Genomic DNA, 27,491 nt, shown 5'->3' with positions numbered 1-27,491 from the left:
AAATATCCTTCTCGCCTTCTTTGGTATCCAACTTGTCATAAACCTCCTTATATACCTTAGCCCTCGCGTTTCGAACAACTTTTTTAGCTTCCTTCTTTGCTATCATATACTTCTCCAAATTCTCATTATCACGACTCTTACTTAGATTTCTATAACACTCTCTTTTAACCTTAATAGCTAATTTGACATCCTCGTTCCACCATGATGTATCCTTACCTAGTGGTGCACCGCCTTTAGACTCACCCAATACCTCCTTAGCTACTTTTCTCATACCACCCGCTATCTTATTCCACATTGATTCTGAATCCTCCTCGAGACACCAATCAACTTCCTTAACTACCTGCTCTACAAACATTCCTTGTTTAGCTCCTTTCAGTGCCCACCACTTAATTCTAGGATCTATCCTATGTCTATCCCTTTTGCGGCATTGTCTAATTCTAAGATCTAAAATTAAGACTCTATGTTGTGTAGCTACACTTTCTCCTGGTATAACCTTACAATCGATGCAACAACCCCTATCTCTCTTTCTAAGTAGGAAAAAATCTATCTGACTCGTATTAACCCCACTTTTAAATGTTACTAGGTGAGACTCCCTCTTCCTAAACCAAGTGTTTGCTAAGATCATATCATAGGACAAACAAAAATCTAAAATCCTTTCTCCACTTTCATTTCTTTCTCCTATATCATAGCCTCCATGGATATTCTCAAATCCATCCCTACTAATGCCTACATGTCCATTAAGGTCACCGCCGATGAAAAGCTTTTCTCCATAAGATGTCTCTTGTACTACTCCATCTAAATCTTCCCAAAATTGATGCTTAATGGAATCATCTAAACCTACTTGAGGTGCATAAACACTAATAATATTAATAATATCCGTATCTAATACTAATTTAATAAGTAAAATTCTATCACCCTTCCTACGGACCTCAACTACATTATCTATAAACTGACGACTCATAACAATCCCTACTCCATTCCTATTCCTATTTATTCCTGTATACCAAATCTTATATCCCCAAGGTTCTATCACTTTAGCTTTCTCACCTACCCATTTGGTCTCTTGAAGACATAAAATATCAATCTTTCTCCTACACATAACATCTACTAACTCTACCAACTTACCAGTTAAAGACCCTATGTTCCAAGTGGCTAACCTAATTTTATGGTCTTGGACTAACTTCTTTACCCCCACCCGTCCAACAAAGTGAGGGAACCCTTGCCTATTTGACACCACACCCGGGCGCCGGTGTGACGCGTCGCTTCTGGGCGACGACCTAGCAACCCTTGCACATTTATCACTGCCTCCGGGCCTAGAGAGTACAGCGCGTCGCTCAGTAGGGAACGCCCCAACGAAATTCTCATATTGGTTCATTTTCATAGGATATGACAAAGTTTTTATGCTGGCTGTCACAGGCCTACCGCAACCCTCCTCCTTTATCCGGGCTTGGGACCGGCAGTGTATAACTACACAGGCGGAGTTAATGTTGATTAAAAATAAAGACACAAAAATACCTAATTAAATATTCATCTCACTTAAAAAACAAAAATAAAAAACTAAATGCTAATTGAAAAAAAAAGTGTAGAAAACCTAAAATCTAATTAAATATTCATGCTATTAAAAAAACTTAAATCTTGACAAGCATTATTCATATATAATAATAAAAACAAAACCCCTAAAATTATAAGTTTATAACTAAAATCAATCATGTGGAATCAAGTTTAACGTTGATTGAAAATAAAAAACACAAAAATACCTAAGTGCGATTTGGGAAAAAAAAAAGGCACTAACACCAAACAAGTTTTCAATTAAGCTGCCAACAAAGCAAGATTCAGATGTTAAAGAAACTCGATTTCCAACCACAAATTTATGATTCTACCAAGCCTAGCCTACTTTTGCAACATAAACACGAGATAACGATATTCAAAACATCAAATCCATTAACTAAAAGAGATACCCACAACTCCAAAAGAAAGGGGATTGAATCCCCCATCATTTTTCCAAACACCCACTAAGATCCAGTCTGAAAAAATCAAAACAACAATAAGAGAAAGAACTTGCAAGAGATGCAGTGGACAAGCCAGCCATATGCCAGAACATCTTGAACGACATAATTTGAGACAAGACAAAGATGGAAAACCCCCCGAATTCTTTGACACCAACTAGAAATCAGAGAATCCTAAATCAGTTGGAAGTTGGAACGAAAAACCCTAATCCCAATTTCTATCAAAAGATCTCCATCTGAACTACCACATGGTAGGAGTTGGATCGAATAGGGCACACCTGGTTTGAGGAAAACCTGAGATGTCAAACTTGTAGACAATGCTCGAATTTGATCTTGGCGTGGGTGTCAAGAACAAGATTGAGATCGAGCAAAGTATGCGAGTTGGATATCTATCTATCTATCTATATCTCTCTCTCTCTCTATCTATATATATATATATACAGAGAGAGAGAGAGAGAGAGAGAGAGAGAGAGAGAGAGAGAGAGAGAGAGAGAGAGAGAGAGAGAGAGAGAGAGACCCGTCACTGCAACATTGCACCTGCACCGTAGGAAGCTGCTGAACAAGGGGGAGATGATTGTCAGATGGCCGGAGAGGCGAAGATGAGGGTTTCAGGGGAGGGCCTTGGTGATGCCCACCCTGACCCAATACTGCCCGAGGAGGATTTTTCAGGACAAGGTGGCCACATGCCCACCTTAGCCTCAATGTGGCTCCACGACTGGATATATTTCATCTGTTTATGGGCTGGCCTGGGCAATCAGATGTAGCTTGGTTGCGTCCTATTTTTAGGAATGTTCTTGATTTATTTACTACTTTGTTGGCTCATCTCTCATCAACTTAATGTAATTTTTACATACCATGAATTAATGAAAATTTTATTATACTAGCAAAACTCCTTTTCTTCAAACTATAGAGCTTGTCTAATGACACTTCACTCTTATCATGAACCATCACATTGCAATGAGGTTAAAAATTATTCCCATTGGATTAATACCATGAACATAGAACTAGATGCCCTTCGTAAGGCCCATACTTGAAAAATAGTCAGCCTACCATTAAGAAAGAAACTCGTAGGATGTAGATGGGTATTTAAGGTCAACACTAAAACTGATGGTTCTCTAGAAAGATACAAAGCTAGGTTAGTTGTCAAAGGATATGCTCAAGAATATGAGATTTATTATGAGAAAACCTTTGCACTGGTAGCAAGAATGACTAGTGTAAAAACCTTGATAACTGGTGCATCCATTCATAAGTGGCCCATTTACCAATTAAATGTTAACAATGTCTTTCCCAATGAAGGACTTAATGAAGAAGTTTACATGGATCTTCTGTCGGGGTTTAACATTGATAAAAGAAAAACTCTTAAACTAAAAAAGGCTTTCTATGGTCTTAAATAAGTCCCTAAGTCTTGATATGATGGATTCAATGATGCTATGATCAATTTGGGTTATCGTTCTTGTTATACTGACTCTTTTTGTCAAGAATACATGTCCTGACATTGTTATTCTTCTACTATATGTAGATATGATAATCACAAGAAATGACAAAAAGGGAGTTGATAAAATCAAAACCATCTTAAAGAAAAATTTTGATATGTCTGTTTTGGTTTTTTTGAGATATTTTTTAGGTATTGAAGTTGCTTACTCACCCAGAGTGTATCTTATCTCAAATAAGCTTGCTATTGATATTTGTGGTAAGTCGAAAATTTCTAATGATAAGGTGGAGACTCCTGAAGTTGTCAATGCGAAACTTAGACTAGAAAATGAAACATTGCTTGAAGATCCTACTCTTTACAGACAACTGATTGGATCACTCACCTCTGTATCTATCACTAGACTGGATATACCTCATGTCGTTCATGTAGCAAGTCAATTTCAGCATGCCCCAACCACTATACACATGAGTGCAGTATTAAGGATTGTCAAATACATTAAAAACTCCATCACTAAAGTGCTTTTGTTATCCTCGTATTCGTCTTTAGATTTACTTGCTTATATTGATGCAAATTCGGGGGGAAACTCTAATGATAGAATCTCAACAATTGGTATTTCTGTTTTCTTAAGCGATTCTTTAATTTCTTGGAGATGCAAGAAGCAACAAAAAGTTTTATTGTCTTCTACTTAAGTCGTGTATCATGCAATGACTATGACAACGATGAAGCTTGTATGACTAAGGAATCTTCTCAGAGGTATGAGTATAAACATCTTCAATCCATCGAATATGTGTTGCGATAACAAAAATACAATTTATATTCCAAACAATCGCATTTTCCATGAACGAACAAAGCACATTGAGATAGACTGCCATTATGCTTGGGATGAATACATGAGAGGAACTATCTGTAAATCAGGGCTGCACCACCATAGAAGAAGAAAAGGAAGAGAGGAAAAGAGATAGCTAGGAGAAGAGAGGTTTAAAAATAGCAAAACACGTCTTTCCCAATGTGGGGACTGTTAAATTATGTAATCAAACTTGTAATTTCGTATATATATTATATATATATAAGGTAATACATATACATATATATAATATATGTATATGTATTTACCAATTATATATATAAAATATATATAGTCATAGTAAGGGTAGTTTAGGAATTTTACACATATTCTTTTTCAAGAATATGTTTTTTTGTATTTTCTTTTTTCTTTTTCTTTTTGTATTTTTGTTTTTTGCATTTAATGCATTGTACATGCATTGGGAGGGGCCCAACCCACTAGTCGTTGGACCCCTCCAACGGTCACATTTGTGACCGTTGGAGGGGCTCCAACGACTATGTGGAGCCCCTCCCAAGGCCTCCTCCAAGCCCTATTTATATGGGCAGCTCCTCTTGTATTTCTCTAAGGGATTTGGGATTATAGCCCAACCTCTTTAGTGTTTATGAAACTTATGGGTGCAAGTGCACATTTGTGATTCAGTGTGTTGTGTTTGTTGTGCACAAGTGTTCTTGGGTGTGTATGTTCACACATTTATTCTTAAGGTTGTTGTGTTATCGACTAAAGTATCTTGTTGAAGATACTTTTACATGGTATCAGAGCCTCGTTGAAGAAGAAGAATTGCGACTCGCCTTCTTTTGCATTCCTCGGGAAGCGTGCCTTCAAGTTTTTTGAAATCAAAGAGGATCATCTTCTTCGAGCAATATTTTAGGAGCTTCTTTTGTCAAGAAAGACGCAAAAAGTAATTAAGGTACATACTATCTCTTGCATTCTTTCCTCTCTAATGGGCGAAAAAGACTCCCATTTCTCTCTTGGGTTTAAGCTTAATGGCTCAAACTATCATGTTTGGGCCGGTAATATGGAAGCCCATATTAAAGGAAAGGGGCTTTGGGGTTACGTTTATGGATCCATACCAGAACCGGAACCCAAAATTACCATTGTTGAAGGAGGTGATATTAAGATTCTTGAAGGGGATGAAAGACAAAAGGCCCTTGAAGAGTATTTTAAGAAACATGATGATTGGGAAATGAAGAACTTCAAGATATTATCTTGGATTTTCTCATCCGTTGAGACCAAGATAAATGCCAACATCATCAAATTTAAAAGGGCTTCCGAAGCTTGGGTATATCTTGAGAAAATGTACACCTCAAGAGATCTATCCCACAAGTACTTTCTTCAAAAGAGGGCTTTAACTCTCCAACAAAATGACATGACCATTCGGGAGTACTTTGCCGAATTATCCTCTATTTGGGACGAGCTCGCAATCCTTGAACCTAAATGGAGTGGTGAGGCTATCGAATTAAGGCACAAACATCTTGAAGAAGACCGGTTCTTCAATTTTTTAAATGGCCTTAGACCCGAATTTGAACAAGTTCGGTCCTCTCTTCTCTCCGCCTTCACATCCCCCTCACTCGAAGATGTTATCACCAAGCTAAGTGGTGAAGAAACCCGTATGGGGATTGGCAAAAATAACCCTAGCATTCTTGTTACTTCTTCTACTCAAGAAGATGGTGAAATGGCTAATGCCGTGTCAAGACCGGGAAATAACATGAGGACCTATAGACCTCCTCATTTCAAGAATCAAGGTCAAGGAGGAAATGATCGGTATGGCAAAAGAGACTATAGCAAAGTAACTTGCTATCATTGTAAAGAACCCGGACATATCAAACCCTTGTGTCCTAAATGGAAGAAATTGATTGCAACGGCTATGGCATCTCAAGTTGAAGAACGACCCCCTTTATCAAGTGAGTCTCTTTCTCTTCAACAAATCGTGGAAGCCCTACAACCTCTTCTCAAGGGAGGTACTTCCGGAGCCGCTATGTCATCCTCTTCCCCCGGTAAGACATCTTGGCTTTTAGATTCCGGGGCATCCTTTCACATGACCCCTAGTTATTGCACTCTTTCAAATTTTTCTAAAAGTGCTTTTCCATCCTTTGTATCAACTGCGGACGGTACATCTCTTGAGATTAAAGGAATAGGTAATTTTGAAAAACAAGACTTCTTTGTTCCAAAAATTCGTTTTATCCCAAACCTTAACCTAAATCTTTTTTCCGTTTCCCAACTCTCGGACCATGGTTGCGATATAAAATTTTCTTCTAATAAATGTTGGATACAGGATCGCCAGTCCGGGAGATTGATTGGGGAAGGCTCTGGAAGAGGAGACCTCTACTACGTAGATTTTCTTCAAGTTCCCAAGAGTCAATTTTGCAACGTCGTCCAAAACAAAGACATTCATGTATGGCATAAGAGATTGGGTCATCCCAATATTGTTAAAATCTCGTACTTGCCTTTTGTTAAACATCTTTGTAAAAGTGACTTTTTGTGTAATGAATGCATTCTTGGGAAAATGAAATGTTTGCCCTTTCCTCAAAGATCCATGTTTACGACAAAACCATTTGAAATTGTCCATTCCGATGTATGGGGACCAGCTCCGGTAATGTCTAAAGGAGTTTTTTCATATTATGTAATCTTTGTGGATGACTATACTAGGTTTTGTTGGATCTATTTCCTTAAACATAAACATGAAGTTTTTTCAACCTTTAAAAATTTTCACATGATGATTTCAAATCAATTCAATGGATGTTTAAAAATTTTTAGGTCTGACTCTGGAGGAGAATACCTCTCAAATGAATTTAAGGGTTATCTTGAAAATTTTGGAATTCTTCACCAAAAATCATGTCCAAAAACCCCTCAACAAAATGGGTTAGCCGAACGAAAACACAGGCACATCATTGAAACAACTAGGACTTTGCTCATTTCTCAAAACATTCCAAAAAATCTTTGGGCTGAGGCAGCTCTTACCTCTGTCTATCTCATAAACCGACTTCCATCAAAAAATTTAAACAAAATTTCTCTCTTTGAAAAACTGTATGATAAGGAACCTGATTATAGCAGGTTAAGGGTCTTTGGGTGTAAGTGTTTTGTTCTTACTGATAAGAATGACAAACTTTCTCCAAAGGCCATTCCTTGTGCCTTTCTTGGCTATTCTGAAACCCAAAAGGGGTTTCGTTGTTATGATATCAAAAGTGATAAGTTGTATGTTTTCAGGAAAGTGAGTTTTTTGGAAAATGTTAGTGGATTTGAAAGTTGTGACCCCCATAATGAAAATATGGATTACTCTTTTTTATTTGATTTACTGAATAAGGACGATGATACTAGTGATAATGAGTCAGATCAAGGTAACCCAAATGAACTTGAAACCGAGGAAAACATCTCCTTGTCTCTTTCGTCACATCAACCTATTGAATTACCTAGAGACCCTATCACCTACTCTCATAGAGATCAAAACAACTTTAGGAGTGCTCTTGACAGATATAATGATGCCAGTTCCAGTGCCTCTCAGAATGAAGTGATCCCTCGTAGAACTGAGAGAAGTAGAAGGCCTCCTTCTAGGTTCATTTCCTATGACTCTTTCTCACCAAGATATAGAGCCTGCCTTAGTGCCATCCACTCTTATATAGAACCTAGAAATTTTAAAGAAGCACGTAAATGCCCTGAATGGATTAATGCCATGGACAATGAACTTGAGGCTCTGAGAAGAGCCAAAACCTGGGAATTCCAAAATCTTCCTAAAGGCAAGAAAACAATAGGGTGCAGATGGGTTTTCAAAGTAAAAACTAAAAGTGATGGATCCCTTGAAAGGTATAAAGCTCGCTTGGTTGCAAAAGGATATAGTCAAGAATATGGTATTGACTATGAAGAAACTTTTGCTCCTGTAGCTCGTATGGTCACTGTTCGATGTCTTATAACCGTTGCCTCTATCAACAAATGGAACATCTATCAAATGGATGTGAAAAATGCCTTTTTAAATGGCGATTTAAGCGAAGAAGTCTACATGGATGCTCCTCCTGGAATGGAGACTCCTAAGGGAAAGGTGCTTCGTCTTCAGAAAGCACTCTATGGCCTAAAACAAGCTCCCAAGGCTTGGTATGATAGATGTAACTCTGTTATGATTGAGAATGGTTTTTCCTCTTGTTTTACTGACACTGCTCTATTTGTTAGAAAATCCAATGCAGGGATTGTTATTTTGCTTCTGTATGTTGATGACATGCTCATCATTGGGAGTGATTCTAACGGGGTTAAAAGTATAAAATCTATCTTAAAAGATAAATTTGAAATGTCTGACTTGGGTTTTTTAACTTATTTTTTGGGAATTGAAGTGGCATACTCTCTTCGAGGATATTTCTTATCTCAAACTAAGCTTGCTTCTGAGATCATTGACAGGTCAAGTATTACAGATGAGAAGCTGTGTGAAACTCCTGCGGTAGTAGGAGCAAAGATGAAAATTGATGATGGAGTTCCCCTATTGGATCCTACACCTTACAGACAGCTTGTAGGGTCCCTGATGTATCTGAGTATTACCAGACCAGATATATCCCATGCAGTCCATACTGCAAGTCAATTTCAGCATGCGCCTACATCCGTTCACATGAGTGCCATTTTACGGGTCGTAAGATACATAAAGGGTACTCTAAATAAGGGAGTTTTTCTGTCCTCTTCCTCTGATTTAAAATTGATTGCTTATACTGACTCAGATTGGGGAGGTGACCCAAATAACCGTCACTCCACCACTGGTTTTTGTGTGTTCTTAGGAGACTCACTAATTTCGTGGAGATGCAAGAAACAACAAAAGGTGTCGCTCTCCTCAACTGAAGCTGAATATCATGCCATGGCCACTACTACCATGGAGATTGTTTGGATTCACCAACTGCTAGAAGACATGGGGATCAAAATTGAAGGACCCACCAAGCTATGCTGCGACAACAAAAGTGCAATCTACATTGCAAAGAACCACACCTTTCATGAGCGGACAAAACACATCGAAATGGACTGTCACTATGTTCGTGAAGCATATCTCCGAGGAGTTATCGACCTTCCTTATGTCACGTCCGAATATCAGTTGGCCGATTTCTTTACTAAAGCCCCGTGCGCTCCGCGGTTCAACTTCCTTCTTGGCAAACTATCGGTCATCTTGCCCTAAGTTTGAGGGGGGGGGGTGTTAAATTATGTAATCAAACTTGTAATTTTGTATATATATTTTATATATATAAGGTAATACATATACATATATATATAATATATGTATATGTATTTACCAATTATATATATAAAATATATATAGTCATAGTAAGGGTAGTTTAGGAATTTTACACATATTCTTTTTCAAGAATATGTTTTTTTGTATTTTCTTTTTTCTTTTTCTTTTTGTATTTTTGTTTTTTGCATTTAATGCATTGTACATGCATTGGGAGGGGCCCAACCCACTAGTCGTTGGACCCCTCCAACGGTCACATTTGTGACCGTTGGAGGGGCTCCAACGACTATGTGGAGCCCCTCCCAAGGCCTCCTCCAAGCCCTATTTATATGGGCAGCTCCTCTTGTATTTCTCTAAGGGATTTGGGATTATAGCCCAACCTCTTTAGTGTTTATGAAACTTATGGGTGCAAGTGCACATTTGTGATTCGGTGTGTTGTGTTTGTTGTGCACAAGTGTTCTTGGGTGTGTATGTTCACACATTTATTCTTAAGGTTGTTGTGTTATCGACTAAAGTATCTTGTTGAAGATACTTTTACAGGGATGTGTGGGAGAGGCTTTCTTATATTAAGACAAATTTACATGTACAAAATTACCCTTAACTTTAATATACAACATCATATTTAACTAGGGGTAAAATAAGAAACATAAAATACAATAAAGAATATGAACAACCATGACTCTCTAAAGGAATAACATGGATCTGAATCTAGACGTGGATTTGGATTCAAATCCAGATCTATCGTGTCGAATTAGCCTCCCTCAAGTTTTGTACATGGCGAGAATCATGGACAACTTGCTTTTCAATTACCAAAATCGATGTTTGCTCAGTCTTTATAAACAAATCTGCCACTTGATCTTCTGTTCCAATGAATTTTGCCTAAATTTCACCATTTTATATCTTACTCCGAATGAAATGCTAATCTATCTCAATGTGCTTTGTTCTTCCATGCTGAAAAAGATGAAGGAAAATCTTAATCGCACTTTGATTGTGACAAAGAATAAAACTTGGTATTTTCTGATCCAAATCACTCAACAAATTATCTAATCCAAGTTACTTCTGAGGAGGCTGCAACGTGCAACCTTCTTTTGCTTTTTACTGCTCCATGAATCTAAATTTCTCCCGAAAACCTTCATCTGGATCCCTTGCCCAATCTGCATCTGAGAAGGCCACCATTACTCTAAGCATGTCATTTCCATATCTCTTCTTATAATAGAGACCATCTTCGGGTGTACCTTTAAGGCACCTAAGAATTCTTTTAATAGCCTATACATGACAAGTTTGTGGACAATGCATGTATTGTGAAACCTGATTCATTGCATAAACATTTGGACGAGTGAAAGTAAGATATTGAAGCATGATGCTCCTGTATTTAATGGGATAATCATATATCTCTCCTTCATCGCAACTGAGTTTTTGATGTAGAGGGCTAGGAGTTAGCAATGGCTTGCAGTCTCTCATACCAGCCTTATTCAGGAGATCAATGGTGTACTTGTGTTGTGTCAACACTAGAGTATCCTTTCCTCTATCAACCTCCACTCTTAGGAAGTATGTCAACTTTCATAGATCTTTCATTTTGAACCTGTGTCTCAAGACTTAATTCAATAATGTTCTTTTGAATTTCCTATAACTATTATATGATCTACATAAATCAATAATGCGATTATCCATCCTTTACTCTTATAAATGAAGAGTGAATCATCAAGAGATCTATAAAATCCATGCTTTTGAATTTCAAGAGAAAAACTTTCAAACCATGATTTGGAAGCTTGTTTTAATCCATATATTCACCACTTTATTTAACTTGCACACATATCTGCCAGATTCCTTTTCATTGTACCCTTGAGGTTGTACCATATAGACCTCCTCCTTCAAGTCTCCATGCAAGAACATATTTTTAACATCGAATTGACTCAACATCCAACCATGATCAACAACGAGGGATAGAATGATACAAATTGTCCCCATCTTCACTACTTGACTAAAAGTTTCTTCGTAGTCTAACCCATGTTCTTGAGTAAAGCCCTTTGCTACAAATTGAGCTTTATACTTCTCTATGATGTCATTTGGTTTATATTTGATTTTGTATACCCATTTTGATCCCACACATTTTTGTCTAAAGGCTTTCATACAATATCCCATGTTTACATTTTTGTCTAAAGGCCTTCATACAATATCCCATGTTTGATATTCGTACAAAACGTTTATCTCGTCATTCATGGCTTCAATCCACCTGTTAGACTTGAATGCTTGAGGTTTTGTGTTCTTCTTGCCTTGAGACTGCAGTAAAAAATGCTTGATGTTCTGTGCTGAAACTTTCATAACTGACCCATCTCTCAATAGGATGTTGAACCCGTCCAGACCTTCTCATTGTTAAAGGTACTTGATCAACCTGAGGGACTGCATTTTGCTGCTGTAAAAGATTGTTAGGTATATCTTTATTTCTGCGACTATATACAAACCCTTTGAACCTGTCAATCTGTGGGGCTGAATCATCAACATTTGCTGTTTGCTGCCAACTAACTGAACTCATATCACTATCTTGCTGCCCTACATTATTCGTGAGCGTCCCCTTCGCAACTAATTTCTTTCATGTGTCCTTAGCTGAACTCATCAAATTCCCTTGGAAACAAACTTTCACTCATCCATGGTTGATAAAATTCATGTGACTAAGGCTGTAATTCTTCATGCTTGCCGTCCTTATGCTTAATGTGTCTGTGCTTTCTCTCAACAAGACCATTTTGCTAAGGTGTTCGAGAACAAGACACTCTTCGATTGATCTCATTTCTCTTAAGATATTCAATAAAGTCATTTGAAGAATACTCGGCCCCACCATCACACTGAAAATTTAGGATAGCAAGAGAAAATTGATTGTGAATCATAGCATGAAAATTTTAAAAATGTTAAAAACTTCATTCTTGTGTTTCATGAAAAATATCCAAGTGTACCGCGAGTAGTTATCAATAAAAGTCATGAAGAATCGGCTCCCAGAAGAAGAAACATTGGAAGCAGATCCCCACACATCATAATGGACAATTTCAAACAACATGAAAGCTCTTTTATTAATAGATGCAAAGGGAAATGCACGACTCTTGGATATCTGACAACTAGGACAAACACGACTCATTGACTATTGACTTGAACCGGACTTTGAAATCAAATTACTAGAAATAGGCTTTTCAATAAAAGCTTTATTACATTGTAAAAGATGACTATGCCAAACATTTGACTTATTTGACTCATTCATTGACAAAACAAGAAGACTCTTAGACTCCTTAGTAGTTTGTTCTTGACTTTAACTGATGGATCTTCTTTGAAAAGGTACATATTCTCGTCTTTTTCCTTCAACGAACGTCTTCATGTGAAGATTATTCACATAAACAAAGGAATGAGTAAAAATGGCACACAAATCAGTATCATCATGTAACTTAAAAATAGTGACAAAATTCTTTTTGATGTTGGGAACAAGAAAGACATTAGATAACTGACGACTAGAATTAGACATGGGAATGAAAACTTTTCCACTGTGTGTGATGGGGTGATGAGTGCATCTCCAAGGATAACTCTATCTTTTCTAAAATAAAGGACCAAGTTTTGGAATTTACCTTCATCCCCAGTAATATGATTCGTTGCCTCAGAGTTCACGTTAGCAAACTACTTGATCATTTTGTGGATCATTGGAGTTATCGTGTCCCTACAAGAGCTGCCAGTAAAAGCTGCTTGTCCACAAGTGCCTGTGCCTCTGTTCCTGATCCTCCTGGTTTATTTGAATACTTCCCTTGCACTCTGGCCTCAGAGTTATACCTCAGGTCATCCTTGAACCAACAATCTTTGGCTAGCTTTTTGTATATAAAACAAGTCAGAATCTTTTTACCTTGGTTCGCTAGTGGTGGAACATTTGGGAGTGAAAGAAGTCCACGACCTCCTTGGTTTTATGCATGCCCACATCCTCGTCCTCCTCGCATACCCTCTTGGCCTCTTCCTTATTGCATCCTAGAAAGGATATTATGATTCTTAGCTGCTACCGAAGATCCATCTAATGTACCAGACATATTCATCTCAAATTGAAGTAATTTGGGGCGCAAAGCATCAAAAGTCGACAACTTAGGAAGACAAGTTATAGTTGTGTAGAGGACGTTATATTCTGACCCGTCCATTAAGTGATTGTTGCACTTTATCTCGTTCTGAAACCTCACTCCCGACCATGGCATGTTGATTAGTAATTTGCTTCATTTTGTTCAGATACTCCGTTATAGTCATGGAGCCCTTAAGATTCTAAAACTCTTTATTTAAAAACATAACTCTCGCTTTGAGACTTGAGAATATGTTTGAACTAATTTTCCTCAGAGTTTCATAGTTGTGCTGTAACGCCACGAATTTTAACCCAAATTTTGAAGAAAATTTTATTTTATTTTTTATTTTTTTTCAGCGAAATTATTCGAATTGATTGGGTTAAACATTTCAGGCCTGTCACAAGAATCATCAAAGCAACTAACATTCATTTCATTTCTAATAAAAGTTAAAACATAAGTTTAAAGTTCTAAATATCTGAATGACATAATTGACAATAACCAAATTAAATTTAAACATCCCGGGAACACAATAAATCATGTATTCTGATCCGCAAACCATCCTGCAACCGCTCTTAATCTTTTACTCTTTTCCTGAAAAATGATGAAGTAATTTGAATCAGACTACAACCAGTCTGCATAGGAGAATACTATGATTTTGCAGATGTACTTTGTAACAAGCATGCAATGTAAGTGAATAGTCAATGAAAAACACAGCTGAGATAAAGCATGACGTATGTAAACAAGTAACAGGAAACCAATCAATTGCATATCACATTTTTGATTCATGAACTAGCATAAAATGAATAATTACATGTTCAAGTAAGTAATCACATATTCCAATACAGAATCTTACAATCTTTTATATAGCAGAAATACCTAAGAGGTTTTAATTTAAGTTCTTTTTGAATTATCCCTTGGGTACTCGCAGGCCAAGGCAACCGTAACAGAAGAGAACATTCAGAGGTTTATTATGCTTGGTGTTTTATTAACCCGAACCAGAGTTATCGGAAGCGCGAAACGTCGCGCTTCCGAAGCGTGCGGGAAAATGCCACTTTTAAATGGGAAGCACGCTTCCCATCACGCTTCCCCTATTTTTTTCATTTTTTTTGTATTTTGTATTTTTTATTTTTATTTTTTTCGCTTCCCCCTTGCTTCCTAGGTCGCTTCCGGTTCGCTTCCTAGGTCGCTTCCGAGACGATTTCCGAATCACTCCTAAGTGGTCCCATGCTTCCTGCTTCCTAAAACTTTGAAAGTGCCTCGCTCCCGCTTCCTCAACTGGCAACCATGACCCGAACGTCTAACTGAAACTGAAATCCTAAGGGAGCGGTTAAATAACCGAGAGAACCTTTCAAAGGCCAAACAACAAGATGCATCCCTAACTTCTGCAGAAGAACTTGAAGCTACCACCTAGGACAATTTGGTAGTCTAGGTCCCTTAACTCCGAGGGCTGGGGACCAACGAGTCATTGCCGCTCGAATCTAAAAGCATATGTCTCCGGAGTGGTGTACCACCTACCCTCTTCAAGGTAAGCCCAAATTTGAGTGGGTTGCTATCTTATTAATCTGTATTACCCGATTTATCAGGATTTTCTCCTGATCTGAACCCAGTAGCTCAAAGATACTGGAGTTTACAACAATTTTGAATTATACCACAGTAGTAGTAGATTCTCAACTATTCATACCTTAAATAGGTAGGTTACCAATTTTATCCATTTACTTGAGTAATCCCACCCAGAGTGCTCCGATACCTTTAAACCGTCAAGCACGAATACCTCGGTACCTTTAAACCAGTCAGGCAAAAGTTATTATATATTCCAATTTACTTGTGTATTCACCTTATAATTTCTAGGGCCAATGCATGACCCTCAACACTCTGGCTTGACACTTATGTGCCCACAGTAAACTAACCTGCAGGCTCAGTTAAGAGATCATTTTTTTTCAAAGGCAAGCTGCCCCAACATACCATTAGGTTTCGAACTTGCAACGTCCCAACACATGGTGACGTGCACTAACAGCTGCTATCAAACAAGCATAGCCCCATTTGATTCACTTAGAGAGCATGCAATGCATAGTCTAGATATGCAGCTTCAGAGATTTAGTATTACAACTATATACACATTTCTCCAAACACATTAGCATTTGAACATTTCAGAAAATATGTAGCTTCACTTGTATATAACACCTATATACTTCCATAAGCGGGCCCTAATCTGTGTAGTAAGAGTATGTCATCACTGAGCGTGCGAGTGCCGCAAAAATGTAAAGACATTTTAAACATGAACATGCATATTTATTTGTCTATATATGCGCAAAGATGTGTGCAGAAATATATATATATATATATATATATATATATATATATATATATATATATATATATATTAAGATGCAGAAAACGCAGGCACATAGCTGGGTTTACAATATAGAACACGCAACCACATATCGTTGTGGTTTCAAATGCCAAAAATGAAGATCGATTTCCAGTATGTGTGCAAATATAGAAAATGCAGGCATATAGTTGGGATTAACATCTAAAGACACAGACACATGCTTATTATACTTTAATTTACCAACTATACATTCTGTACATGCTTCTATGCTATAAAAAATCGACATGTGCCAGCCCACAATCTGGAACACACAATAATCTGGGTATTAAAAATTTAGAACATGCGATAATTTAAGCATGGGAAAATACTAAGAACATGCAATAATTTGAACATTAAAATGTTAGCACCTGCTATAGTTTAAGCAAGGAAAATAATCAGAACCTGCGTTTACCATTTCAGAAAATCAGTTGTACAGGGATTAAATATGCAACATCCCTGGACCAACGTGTGCCAAAAGTATAAATTCCATTTGTTGCAGAAATATCCATAAACACGCATAGATTTCCCCTCTAATAATTACAGGTGTGATCAGTTATAATCTATGCTACAAATCATGACATATTGTCTAATACTAAAAGGATAACTCCTGAACATTTTATGTTCATCACAATTAAGGCAGTATAGAATCTGAGACTATCTCGACCAATATAAACTCCTACTTGGCATCAAAATGTACAGCACCATTCATTACCCAGTTATGATCGTAAAAGAACTGAGCATTCTGTTTTGTTTGTTTTTTTTTTGTACTAATCTGCATCCATATAACAGATTTAACGCTATGCAAAGAACACTCAGGTTTTCACGCATGACCATTCATACCAGAGAAACCCTCTAACGAGGACTTGTCTCTGTACACCCTTGTAAACAAAATGCACAATGCATTATCACCGAAACCCCTACCTCTGAATCGTGAAATCCCCATTTTTTTTTTCGATTTTCCTGTCCTGATGCCGTGAATCCACGAACCTTTCACACTGGACCGTGTAAAGGAGAGAGATAGAGAGGGTTAACGAGGTAAAGAGAGGAAGGAGAGGAGAGGTTTTAAGGGTTGGGCGTGAGAGGAGGAGTTGGAGGAAGAAACAAAAGGGACATGGAGATCGTGGGAGAGGTGGGTCGGTTACCCCCTCTTCCACCTCCAGCTGCTTGAATACGGTATTCACGCAACCCCTTTTTTTATTTTTAAAACCTTTAGGGTTTACTTAATGAAACCCCACCCACCTATTCACGATTTTTTTTTTAAAGTGGCTTACATCTTTAACGTGTTTTAACACACGTCTTTTTTATTTTTAACGTGCATCACCCCTTTTAACGCATGTCATTTTTAACATGAAATTTTTTTATACGGATTTGGGTCTTCCACCTTGTCACCCGCGACCCATTACAATTTAGGTCCAAAACTTGGCCTTATCCGGTTCCAAGGATCCGAAACTTTTTAATTTGGACCATGCCCTAATGGGTGCCATTGTGACATGGATCCACGATCCAATATGTTCATAGATCCATATTAGCAATCCGGTTCCACCACGGATCCGAAGCTTTATCATCATATTTCAAGGATTTAAAATTTTCGGTTTGGATTCAAATAAATTACCTTAGAGGCTTAGATCCAAAAATAAATTTTTTTAATTGGACCCCTACGTTTCCAATGTACGATCCACATCAATATTGAAGTTCCGATGTCCAAGATCCAAATAAAGTAATTTGGATCTAGACCTTTCGGGCATAAAATTTGGGATCCAAACCTTTGGTAGGTTAATATGGATCCAAAATAGACTACTATGGTTCCTATATAAGGTTTTTCTCATTTAAGATTCAATTATAAATTCGCGGATCCACACAATATGTTTTGGATCCAATATCAAATCTAACCATGATATCGAGGATCCAATATCAAGGATCCGAACCATAAATTAAAATCTACCATTAGATATCCAACGGGATCCAATATCGAAGATCTGACTAGTATATTAGGGATCCGACATCGAAGATCCAAACAGGATATCCGAGATCCAAATAAGAATAAAAAATAAAACAATGAAAATATCCTTGTACAAACTTATAAATATGAAATTCAAATTTATTTAGTCGATAAAATTCACAAGTGTTACATGTGCAGTCATCGAGAATGTCAATCAACACTTCATGAGACAAGGTAGATGTGATATAGGCAACAAAAGCCTGATCACGCTTCATCAAAGAAACAAAATCTGGATTCCGAACATGTGTAGAGACTGCAACCCCACTATCATCCTTCTTTTTTTTGCACAATAAATTCTGGTGTGATCTGGATGGCCCGAAAGATCTTGATTGCGGATAAAGGAGATGATTTGTTCTTTCCATGTGAGGAAATTGGAATTGGTTAACTTTGTAGAAACAAGCTGATAGGGAAAACTGGCGGAAAGAATAGAAGATGAAGATGAAGAAGGATCCATTAAAGGAAATAAGAGGATAAAAATAAGGGGAATTATATATATGTGTGTGTGTGTGTGTTTCTCAAACTGGTTACTGCAAGGATAAAGACTGAAACTGCAATAAAGAAAATCAGTCTTCAATAGTAAACTGATCTGCACGCTTTTTTTTTTTGCAGATCAGGGACAGTCACGAAATCTGGGACGTGATTCAGCACCCAAGATTTTTTTTTTTTTGTTGTTTGTGAAACAGTTGGATGAAAGAAGTTTAAGAAGAGGAAATAGGGGAGTGTTCATGTGAAAATTGATTTTCATGTGGAAATACGAACGCAACAAAGATCTAGCATTAAGATGATAAGATTTTTAGGGAAAAATATTAACCCAAAGCAAAGAAGAAGGTTTTAAGGACAGAAATCAGTATTTAGGATGAAAAAGGAAGAAATAAATAAATGAGGAAGAAATAAACAAGATGTTTGGACTCACCTGGATGAATGAATCTGGATTATATGCTGTCACCATGTAAATCAAGGCTGTACTCAATATATATATATATATATATATATATATATAGGCAATACCAATAAGGGGTATTTTGGTCTTTTTTGTCTATGTAATAGGGTCTGTCCAATAGGGACAGATTTGCATATTTTTTTTATTTTATATTTTTGTGTGTATGAAATTGTGTAAGGGATCTATGGTCTTTTGACCATAGAGACGTTGGGAGCATCCCAATGGCCTCCTACTTGTATGTATAGAGGGGATTATCCTCCTCTCTAGTTAATGATTTTCTTAATCATTTTTTGTCAATAAAAGACATTTTATTATTGTTTGTGCTCTCTTGATTGGTCATTAGTAGCAACTGTCTGCATTTTTGTGCTTGTTTGTTCTTGTGTTGGCTTTTGCCCTTTGTATCAGCCCTTAGTGGACTTGTATTTGTGCTTAAGCACTTTGTTTTGTATTTCCGCTTGTTTCATTACAGTAACTTGATAAGGACAGGCTTAATGTGCGATCACACATACTCCCAAAGAATGACAGATCCATCATGCATTTGTTCAAATGTCTTGTGGGAGATTGCCCTTCCTCTTGAAGATTCTTCCTTCTCTCTGTCTTTCCTCAAACACCTAATTGCAGTTTGCATCATTGAATTACAGCATCTAGATATTGTCTTGGTGGTTCTTGGTAGAGAAATTCAATAATATCTAGCTTCTCTCACTTGTTCTAAATAAGCAAATTCCAGTGTCACTGGCATACATGTTGCCGTTTGTTGACTTAAGGTGTACTCCAGTAATTTGCTTTAATTAAGTACATAAGAAACTGCACACCTCCAAGGCAATAGTAGGTACTTTCTCTCATATGCCACTAACTGGACCTCCCCTCAAGTATGAATATCTTTGTTGTGATGAAGATTTGTTATCTTTTTAGTTTGAAATGAATTCGATTGCTTCTGTCTTAAACTTGTGTTTCCCTTGATGATTTTATTGTTTCATGTGATACTGTTGCTTAAAATTGTGGACCGGAGTGTGCTTGCACCTTTCCTTTTTATGAGATTCTCATTTAGTTGGACACATAATGAAGGGGTTTAACTTTATTTATTACCTGAATCAATGTTAACACTTTTAAAATATAAATTCAGTATTCAAGGCGGATGACTCTTTCCTTATTGTTGCTGCAGGCATCTCATTGAAGGCCACAAAATCACAGTAAGTTGGGCAATTTGGCTTCCATCTTCTTGCGTCTGCATCTAAATAAAGTTTATTCTAAACATGGGGCAAATGTTTCTTGTTTTATTATTTACCTGTACACATTATGGATTATGAATGGTTTCTGTAACGCTTTCTTTTCCCCTCTTGCGCCATTTTCTTTAGTTTTTTTTTTGGATTTAGTGGAATGTGCAATTGAATCTAGAAACGTTGCTTTGTTGACTTTTTATTGTTAGGGTTTAAAATCTTAGGGTTGAGAAATCAAGCTCTCTAATTAATGCCCTAGGATAAATCGATATCAAATGCAGGAAAAATCTCTATAATTTTTGTTGATGGTTAACTTAATTCAATTAAGTTGCATCAGGTTTCATATCAGCTTTCTGTTATGGATTGTTCTGGTAACTGCAAAGCCTGGTTCCTGTGTGGTGTTTCAAGCAAGGTGTACTGTACTGGGGCATGGAAACTACCAATCTTTACATTTGTGGCTACATGGCTTCTCGTTTACGGTTTGCTTGTCCATGATTATATTGCATTTTTTGTTTTACTTCTGTGAGTGGCTTGTGGCTATTGATGGATTAAATATTTTCTAGTACTTAGCTCCACTCTTTTGGGGCCTGTTTGTTTCAGTCAGGGGCATTGCGAAAGGGCAGAGTTCCAAGGGGCCCACACTGCTTCCCGCTTCAATGGGTCACGAGAAATTGTTTTCACAGGATAGAAGAGCTGGGCCGGGGGGAGGAAGGTCCCGAAAAATGTTATGAAGAATGGGAGGGGATGAGTAGGGATGGTAGTGGACCGGGGCGGGTGTGGGGGACAAAGTCGCCACCCCCTCCCTGTATCAAAATTTTGCCTTCCATCCCCGGTCCTTCCCCGTGGTTGGAGAAACTTTCGACCTCCACCCCTGGCCCATCTCAAAATAACCTTTCCCGTCTCCACCCCCGCCCCTGTTCCCGTACCTGCTCCTGTCCCCGTAGGAATGATATAGGGCAATTACTTAGTGTAATTATCAATGGGTTTTGTCATGAAATGCTTGAAAAATGCATACTAAATGAAAAGTTCACAAAAAACAAACATCTTTGTGGTAGATTTGAAGAGCAGTGATCCAAGGAGCGGCTATGTGCCATGGCTAAGTTTCATAGCCAATCACATGACAGCATTTCATGTGTGGCCGACATTTTATAACTGCGGGCCCTATGCAATTCTGTCATGTGATTGGCTATGGCACTTAACCGCTCCTTTGATCTCAAAAAAAAAAAATATATATATATATATATATATATATATATAGAGAGAGAGAGAGAGAGAGAGAGAGAGAGATTCATACCTGAGGTTATATGAGCAATTAAGGTGAAATTGTGCTGGCCGTTGGATCTTAACACGACTCAACGGCCAGCAATAGCATTACTTAAAATCATGTTTTCAGCCTTCTCATTTTTGCAGCTCCCCTCCCTTCTCTCTCTCTCTCTCCCCTTCCCTCCTGCCCTCCAACCACTTCATAGTTGGACGATCATCATCGAGCATTGCACCGCCACCTTGATCCCCTCCCCTCTGTCTTTCTTGTCAAGCATTGTTGGAGGTGCCTCCCCTGAGATGAGCACTTCCTCATCTGAGCCGTCCTCTAGTCTCACCCGATCTCTCTTTCTCTCTCTCTCTTTGATCGATCACAAAGGCTTGTGGCTTGAGAAGAATAGATACTCTCTTTAAGTAAAATATGAAATTTTTTCTTGATAATTAAAATGAATAAATGATGAAGAATTATTAGTGTATTCATGACTATAATCGTGAATTCTTGATTTTTTTTATATTCTTGATTTTCTTGATTTTTTTTATTTCGATTAATTATAGACCTTTGTCTCAAGTTATGAACATTATTTCAAGAATAATTGAAAAAAACTAAAATATGTGGACTAAACAAGAAAGTAAATGATTTCAGACTATGGATTTTGGATTTGGATCTAATCTCATTGGATTAGACCAATAGTATCAGATGTCATTATTGTTTCGACATAAATTTCGGCCAATCAGTGACTCATCTATTAAATCGGAGTTGACCTTGACGTTCTTCATTTCGAGGGCATCAAAATCAACTATCTACGTGACTAAATTGGTGTTGATTTGAGCGTTTTATTATTGATCGAAGTTCATGCTTAATTATAGGTCGAAAATTAACGTTTTTCGATATCAACTAATTTTTCTTGCCAATTTGTATGCGTATGATTAAATCTAAGACCACCACGACGATCTATGTTTCGAGAGCTATCGAATCGACTATTTAAACGCCCAATTATGATGAGTCTTTGGGTCTGTAGGCATCCCAGAAGGTTACCATGTCACTAGAGCCCAAGCCAAGATAAAAAGTTCATACTTTTCTTTTATAGCTTAAGTAATTTTGAAATTTAATTAATTAGGTCTCATAATTTATTTTTTTTATTTTATTAATAATAAAAATAAATAAATATTAACTTCTTATATTAAAGATGAGAATTTTATCTAAGCCCATCTATAAATAGAGGCCTTCATGAGAAGGATTAACAATGTTAGCTCTCTTTCTCTCTCTCTCAAAAACCTATTTCCCTTATTCTTCTTTCCTACACTTAATGTTGGGTCTTCTCAACGTAGTCCAGCATAAGAGGTTTCCACGCACATTGAGGAAGCTTGGGAAGGTCTTGAGTGAGGCCTTCATTGGCGTAAAACGGCCGGTTTGCGCGATGAGAGCCATCTATTCTCTTATAATTGATTTTCGTCATTAAGGTAGGGAGTTTTATACTCTACACGTAAACCGAGATTTGTGGGTATGAATACCTTCAGTTTTTCATGAGTACGAACTCTAGACCATGCCTCCCACGTGTGGGGTTGATATAGGATCGTCAGATAATGTATTTGGAAGGGGTTTTCGAAAGAAAAACTACAAAAAAATCGTTTTTCATCAAACCGATTTCTTCAGAAACTAAAATTATAAAAACTGTAAAAGATCCATGGTAGCTGATTGCTTTCCTGAATATTTTGTTTTGGGTTGGTAGATTATAATAATATTAATATTTTGTAAAAATTTTATGAATTTCTATGGTCGTTTTTCTGAGAAGATATGAGTTTTTCAATTCGGGTTCTTCAGAAAACGTTTCGTTTTTCGTTTTCTGGCCTGACACCCGATCGGTAAATCGTTCGTATCTCCCTCGTCCAGAGGAGTTTTAACGAGCGGTTTGGGGCATCGGAAAGCTGACGAAGTTTTCTACGTTCTGGGAAAATTTCAGGTCTGTCCACCATACACAAATTTTTTTACAGCTTCTGTAACAGTCGGACAGAGTTGGGGTTTTCTCATAATTCAAGAGTTTGTTCAAGAACGACTCTTGATATCGGGTTTATGCTTGTTCTTGATAAAGAAAGATAATCTGAATATCTAGGGTAGAGTATTTTATGTTGAGCATGATTAATCATTACGTTGTGTAAATAATTCATGTTCTATGATTGCTTATGGTTTGTTATGATTTCTTGCTTACAAAAATCTTATTCGAGTTATTTCTTGGTAGTTTTATGATTTTTCGATGATGTCTGTTAATGTGTGTTTTAGCAAGCTAAGCCTGGACATGAATAAATCTTTATTTGTTGATGACGAAAATATGTTTAGACTATAAAAAAAATTGTGATTTAGATATACCTTTACCTTGAGTTTGCCCTTTCTTGATGAATCTTGCATGAACTTGAATCTTGTTATTCCTGTCCTTGTTTTTAATCTTGACCTGTGTTAGAAATAAATCGATATCTCTTCAATAACGAGTCCAATAAATTCAAATAAAAATACTGGAGTGTTCTACACATCTAGGGCTTGAAGTTGGAATTTTAATTTATTTCGTTTGGGTCTGTATTAAGGCCAAAACGCTCCTTGCCATAGAGTACATATTTTATGCTCTGTCTGCAGGACTGTTTTGACCCACGGTTTTGAAGACCTTAAAGACCTACTCAAGGCTGATCAAAATAAATCAAGAAAAATCTAGGTGAATCCTAACATATATAAGATGGTCCTGTAAAAAGGGTTTTATAAAAAGATTTATCTGGAAGTCTGAAGAAATTTTTCAAACCGGAAAATTATTTCTGCAGAAACAGGACTGTCTTATATTTGTCCAGAACATGGTTTAGTCCCAGAATTTTCCTGATTTATCTATGAAGAATTTTTCAGTTTTGTTTCTTGGGTTGTTTTCCTAAAACATGTGTATTTACAGAAAAATTAAGAAAATATGATTCGTAATCTGTAAATTTTGGTCAATTTTTCAAAATCGGGTTGACAGAGTCTCGAAACTGTGAATTTTGATATGTATTGAAATTGTTGCTATGCATGCAAAAATATGAAAGCTTATCATGATAGTTATTGATATGTTCACATGCTTATTGAGCAAGATGTATGAATGGATGATTTAATGTCTATTCAAACTTGCAAATTGGGGTCTTAAAGTGGCCAAATTAGCTTTCATAAATTTAGTTATGATATTGCATGAAAAATACTAATGAAAATAAATAAAACCATAACACTAAAGCATTGACTTATTAAGAGAGGGTAAGCGATGCATATTGGCTTCGTGGATATTATTTGAGCACGAAAGGTTGCTCATTTCCCCACCCACGAAGAGTGGGAAAACCTCTGCATAGTCTGCAGTGCAGAGAATACAGAACTCATGAGAGAAATATGATGCATCAGGTATATTATTATTGTGTTTGGAGTCTCCCTCTTGGCGTCCAACACATAGACCGGTGAAGTGTACCTGGCCAACTCAAAGCCACTATTGCATGAAATTATGCTTGAGTCATGGTCCTTCATCAGGTTATTGCCTGTGTGGTACCAACATGGCTAACAAGTGGAACCTAATTGTATGTGCATCATATGGGCATGATATGCATCATATAAGAAAAAAAGATAATCAAAGATAATAATTTATTCATGCATAAAAAGGTTCTCTGCATTGGTAAGTTCATACATATTTAACTGTTCATGCATTTTACTCAAGTGAATGATGAATAATGGTTATCTGTTGTGATTTTCTGCTTATTCGATATATTTGCAATACTTGTCGATTATTGCCAAAATTGAAATATAAGTGCATGAAAGTTTGTGAATTCTAGATTACTTGCTTAGTATAGCTCTATTCTACTGAGACATGTTTGTCTGACCCTATGAACATTCAATGTTTTTCAGGAGGTGATTGAATTTACATGCGATAACGGAAGGTTGCGACAGGGGTTGAGTAAAACCTTTCTCAAGCTCGCCAAAGCTGATGAATAAGAGCATATTATTTGCTCAGGACTCTGATTAAATTCTTGTTTTTTATTATTAATAAAGAACATGTGAAATCATTATTTCTATTATGGATATTCAAAATTCTAAGATTTAATGCTTGTCCAAATGTGAATGTGAAGGAAAAGTAGCGTGCCAAGTTTTACTCCCGATTGATTTGCCTCGCTGCAATTTTATAAAAAAAATTTTACACGCTTTTCGAGACTTAAAAATTTGTGGCGTTACACTCTATGTAGTGGGTTTGTTGGCTTTGGCTTAGGCAAGTGCAGTCACTTTCGGATGAAATGATTTAGGTCCCAAATCACTAGCCGTTCCTTAGTTTAGGAGCCAAGTCAGCAACCTTTTATGATATGAATGGAATTTTGTTGTTGCAAATGTTTGAGGGGAAATGGTGGAAAAGATTCACGATCTACTGATGAGGAATAACCTTGGGGTTTTTGGGTGTCTTTTTTTTACCCTTTCCTCCCTTTTTAAGGTAAGGTTGGCCTCGATTTTGTTTTGGTAAGAAGTATTATGGTTGAATGGTTCTTTTTCTTTTTCAATTCTGTATGAAACTGTTTTAAATACATGTTGGGTTTCTCTTTCTTTATCTTTATGTTTTTGTTTTTATCTAAACTCAAAAGAGGTGTCACATTGTTGAGTTGCATCCCTAAATTTGTTGTCTAGAATATGAGATTTAGATGTCGTCCTGTTTTGTAGATTTGATGAAAACTAAGGATTTTTTAGTAGATTTCACTTTTTTGGGTACCCAATGGAATATGAGATCCATTTGTTTGATTTTCTGCAGTGTTTTTTTTGCGGTTTGTTTGATTTTCTGCAGGGGCGTTAGAGCACGGAACCAAATCCTGCTCATGATTTTTTGGGGTTTTGTTTGATTTTCTGCATCGTTTTTGTTTTTGGTTTTTTTTTTTGGGTTTGTTTGATTTTCTGCAGGGGCGGTTAGAGCAGGGAACCAAACCCTGCTCGTGATTTGTTGGGGGTTTGTTTGTTTTCTTTAGCAGCTTTTTTTGGTGGGGTTTGTTTAATTTTCTGCAGGGGCGGTTAGAGCAGGGAACAAAATCCTGCTCATGATTTTTAGGGGTTTGTTTGATTTTCTGTATCGATTTTTTTTTTTGTTTTTTTTTTTGGGTGGGGGAGGGGAGGGGGGTTTGTTTGATTTTCTGCAAGGGTGGGTAAGGCAGGGAACCAAACCCTGCTCGTGATTTTCTGGGGGTTGATTTGATTTTTTGCAGCATTTTTTTTTAGGGTTTGTTTGATTTTCTTTAGGGCAGTTGGAATCAGTTTGTGCTCCTCTTAGCACTACTGAGATAGATAATCTTGGACACATTGAAATAGTCTTCATTATAAGAAAAGCTGAAATTATTTGAACAAAAATCAAAATAGATTGGAAACATAAAATCAATATTAATTTGATCAGAGTCAGAGTATCTCTGCTGTTGCAGCCTACTATTTCTACTGATTGTAATGTTTCACTTTTGTTTGATTAGGTCCCACTTTACTTGGTAACATACGAATCTATGTTTTATCGTTTATTTTGAGATGTTGGGCCACCTTCTAAAACCATTTTTTTTTATGAAAGAATCAAGAGAGGAGTCAACAGAGATAAGAGTGGAGATGCTGCAAAAATATGCACATACACATTTTCTTTGTGTAAAATATATGGAGTATGCAATGCAACTTGAGAAATACACCCTGTCAAAGGCAAACAATCTGGTCCTCAACATCGACAGAGCTATTGGATCACTTTTCCTGGATCTCCTTGCTAGTCAGGCACACGTTATCGACACCCTTGGGAAGACGTTCTTTACACAAAGTAACGACGGAGTTTTTGCTGACTTTATGCTATTGTTGCTGCAGTTTGTTTACTTTCCCACCGTTTTTTTTTGTATTTGGATTTCTGTTTTTTCTATTGCATGTGAAATTTAGTTTTTTTTGTGGTCTTCTGTCGCAAAGAACAAATTTTTTTAACCGCTAATATATTTGGTTGCTGCTGCTGCTGGAAATTGAGACCAAGTTCTTCAAGTTAAACTCAGCTATCTATTATTGGCTAATTAATTTCTTTTTGTTATCAGTCATGCAATTTTGTAGCCAAGGCTGTAAATCATTTTTAGTGGAACGAGTTTAGGGTTCATCTTTTGAGAGAGAGAGAGAGAGAGAGAGAGAGAGA

General features: G+C 37.0%; 1 protein-coding gene across 2 annotated transcripts in view; it reads left to right on the top strand.

The window, feature by feature from the left end:
* Positions 1-25,418, top strand: part of LOC149842385 (NADH dehydrogenase [ubiquinone] 1 beta subcomplex subunit 2-like) — a 58,030-nt gene extending 32,612 nt beyond the window's left edge. The window contains exons 4-6 of one of the 2 annotated variants that reach the window (XM_089999113.1): positions 3,631-3,696; positions 19,977-20,043; positions 25,226-25,418. In XM_089999113.1, coding sequence (XP_089855239.1) covers positions 3,631-3,696; positions 19,977-20,027 — 117 coding nt within the window. In that variant the 3' untranslated portion in view covers positions 20,028-20,043; positions 25,226-25,418. The remainder of the gene's footprint in view (positions 1-3,630; positions 3,697-19,976; positions 20,044-25,225) is intronic. The other variant, XR_016430773.1, reaches the window with a different exon arrangement.
* The last annotated feature ends 2,073 nt before the right edge of the window (positions 25,419-27,491 follow it).

Source organism: Nuphar pumila, chromosome 3 (assembly GCF_984573655.1).
Source record: "Nuphar pumila chromosome 3, dmNupPumi1.hap1.1, whole genome shotgun sequence".
NCBI classification, from domain to species: Eukaryota; Viridiplantae; Streptophyta; class Magnoliopsida; order Nymphaeales; family Nymphaeaceae; genus Nuphar; species Nuphar pumila.
The sequence above is the reverse complement of the archived record's forward strand: the minus strand, read 5'-3'. Positions and strand labels throughout refer to the sequence as shown.